The 2,318-nt window shown below is 40.1% G+C and overlaps 2 protein-coding genes across 2 annotated transcripts in view; one reads left to right on the plus strand and one right to left on the minus strand.

The window, feature by feature from the left end:
- LOC106814567 (cytochrome P450 2J2-like) overlaps window positions 1-452 on the minus strand; it is a 7,478-nt gene extending 7,026 nt beyond the window's left edge. Inside the window, exon 1 of the mRNA XM_014818920.1 lies at window positions 347-452. The gene's annotated coding sequence lies outside the window, so the exon portion shown is untranslated. The remainder of the gene's footprint in view (window positions 1-346) is intronic.
- Window positions 453-1,345: 893 nt separating this feature from the next.
- LOC106814514 (RNA-binding protein 26-like) overlaps window positions 1,346-2,318 on the plus strand; it is a 21,019-nt gene continuing 20,046 nt past the window's right edge. Inside the window, exons 1-2 of the mRNA XM_014818831.1 lie at window positions 1,346-1,676; window positions 1,899-2,017. Of these exons, the coding sequence (XP_014674317.1) occupies window positions 1,615-1,676; window positions 1,899-2,017 (181 nt within the window). The 5' untranslated portion in view covers window positions 1,346-1,614. The remainder of the gene's footprint in view (window positions 1,677-1,898; window positions 2,018-2,318) is intronic.

A 2,318-nucleotide genomic window follows, 5' to 3' on the forward strand; every position in this document is an offset into this window, starting at 1 on the left:
TGTGTGTGTGTGTGTGTGTGTGTGTGTGTGTGTGTGTGTGTGTGCGTGTGCGTGTGCGCGTGCGTTCATCTCTCTCCGGGTCATGTTTTTTCTCTTCTACATAATACAACAATTATTGGTTCAAGTGCTACAGCATAAAAAGTGATTTTAAAGCAAATCACTGTTCCCCCCACAGTTCCGGACTGTCTTTTAAACGTGTCCAGTGTCATAGCATTGAATTTCAACGAAATCCTAGTTCCGGAGACCCCCATTTTCGAACATAGCCAGTTCCAGAGCATACCACATTCAACAAACATTAGTCCCAGAGACCCCCCATTTTCAGGTCTTCGCAGTGGCACATACCTACCATAATGTGGGGTGAGTGCCCGCCACGGGGTTTCATCTCTTTGGTATATGTTGCTCCTTGGTTCCCTGCAGAATTTTTTTTTCAAAATAGTGCTACGGCAGTGGCGTGCTGCCGTGGCGGCCACTACGGCCCTGCTAAATACTACTATCTAATATGCCAGACCGTACCTCGCCTATTTTTTGATTTATTTATTTCGATAATTACTAAAGCATACATTACATCGATAACAGCATAAATAAACAAAATGCAGCTAGAAAATTATCGCGGATGAAAACACACAAAAGCGTGGCTAACACACTTATTTCCATTGTGGTCCAACATAACATTGTACATACTATACTATAAACTATAGCAAATATATACCCACGATCCCCCAAATTTCTGAGTGATACAGTGATACAGTACAAAACATTGAAATACAGTATAAAGAAAAAATATATACAAAAAAAAAACTTCAGCATATTATGTACAAGTAAAGTGATTAAGGTAAGTGTTGAGCAGTTAAAAAGAAGAAAAAAAAGAAGAAGAAAAAATAGAAGCTTTCTGAGTGATACAATACAAAACAGAAACAGATACATGAAGAAAAAATATAAACGAGAAAAAAACTTCAGCATATTCTGTACGTAAACTCAACTAACGAGTCTAGGGAGTCGCCTACGCCTAGTCCCTAACCCTAACTCTAACCCTAACCCTAACCCAAACCCTAACCATATCAGCTAGATAGTTACCAGGGTACGTTCCGGCAGTACCCTGGGGGACATAGACCCTATGAGCCTCAATGCTCGACACGTACGTTTCTTATTGAGACGATGACGATAGGACAAACAAATTCGCGGCTTCAGAATTTAATATTATAGGTGATAAATAAATAAAATGTACTTTATTTGTGCATACCATTATTAAATCCTTAAATTGGTTCAGTGATTTTGATTTTATTCTTCTAAACATAAAGCTGTTTGCAGCTATTTGTGTCGCCACTTGTTCATAAAAGTTGTAAACGAGGCTATGTCGCCATCATGTGAATATTGCTAGAATTGAATTTTCATGCAGCATGTTTCGTTTAAACAAATATTTTGCAGTGTTTGTTACATAAGGTTGTGTATAATCGCAAGAATAAAGTATCGACCCGAATGCACTGCATGGTTACTCGATTGTAGCCCACTTATTGTCCATATTATTCAAAACGTGATCACGAAAAAAAACCTTTCGCGTTGTAACTTCTAATCCAAAGTAGCTAGACCTACATCGCGTTTCCTCGAATCGTGAATATGGTTCTCATTGAAAACATCGAAGCACTGAAACTATGGCTTACGAGAGCGCTGACACCCATGTAAGTTTAAATATGCAACGTTGTCTAAAGACGAAGGGTTTACTGTATTAAAACGAATCTACTTCCGCATTTTGTGCCGTTCTCAGTTCTGGCGTTCATGTTTTAGTTTTACTTTTAAGTTTAGGTGGTACGGTACTTACTACGTTGTTGATGCATCGTTTTAATATGTAAAAAAATTTATCATTTCCTAGGAAGCGGTAACAGTACTGTAAACTATTGCAGGACCGATGCAGATCCTGCTGCTTTGGCGAAATACGTAGTTGCATTGGTCAAGAAAGACAAGCCAGAGCAAGAGTTGAAGAACATTTGTAACGATCAGCTTGATGTCTTCCTACAAAAAGGTTGGTCTCCTTCAGGAAGACTTGCGTAATTTTCATGTTTTTAGCTCATCTGACATAGTCAGATGCAGCTTGTAGAATCGCTTGATCGTCCGTGCGTCCGTCCGTCCGTGCGTCCGTCCGTGCGTCCGTCCGGGCGTCAACAGTTGGGCACAAATCTTAACCGCTCGACGTACGGTCACGATATTCGGGATGTGGGGGGGTAATCCGAAAACGACATGGGATATAGAAGCTTGGGGGTCAAAGGTCAAAGGTCAAGAGGTGTAAAAGAAGGGGGAACATTCACTCCTTAACTTAAGGTATA

This window comes from Priapulus caudatus, unplaced genomic scaffold (genome assembly GCF_000485595.1).
Source record: "Priapulus caudatus unplaced genomic scaffold, Priapulus_caudatus-5.0.1 Scaffold26, whole genome shotgun sequence".
NCBI classification, from domain to species: Eukaryota; Metazoa; Priapulida; class Priapulimorpha; order Priapulimorphida; family Priapulidae; genus Priapulus; species Priapulus caudatus.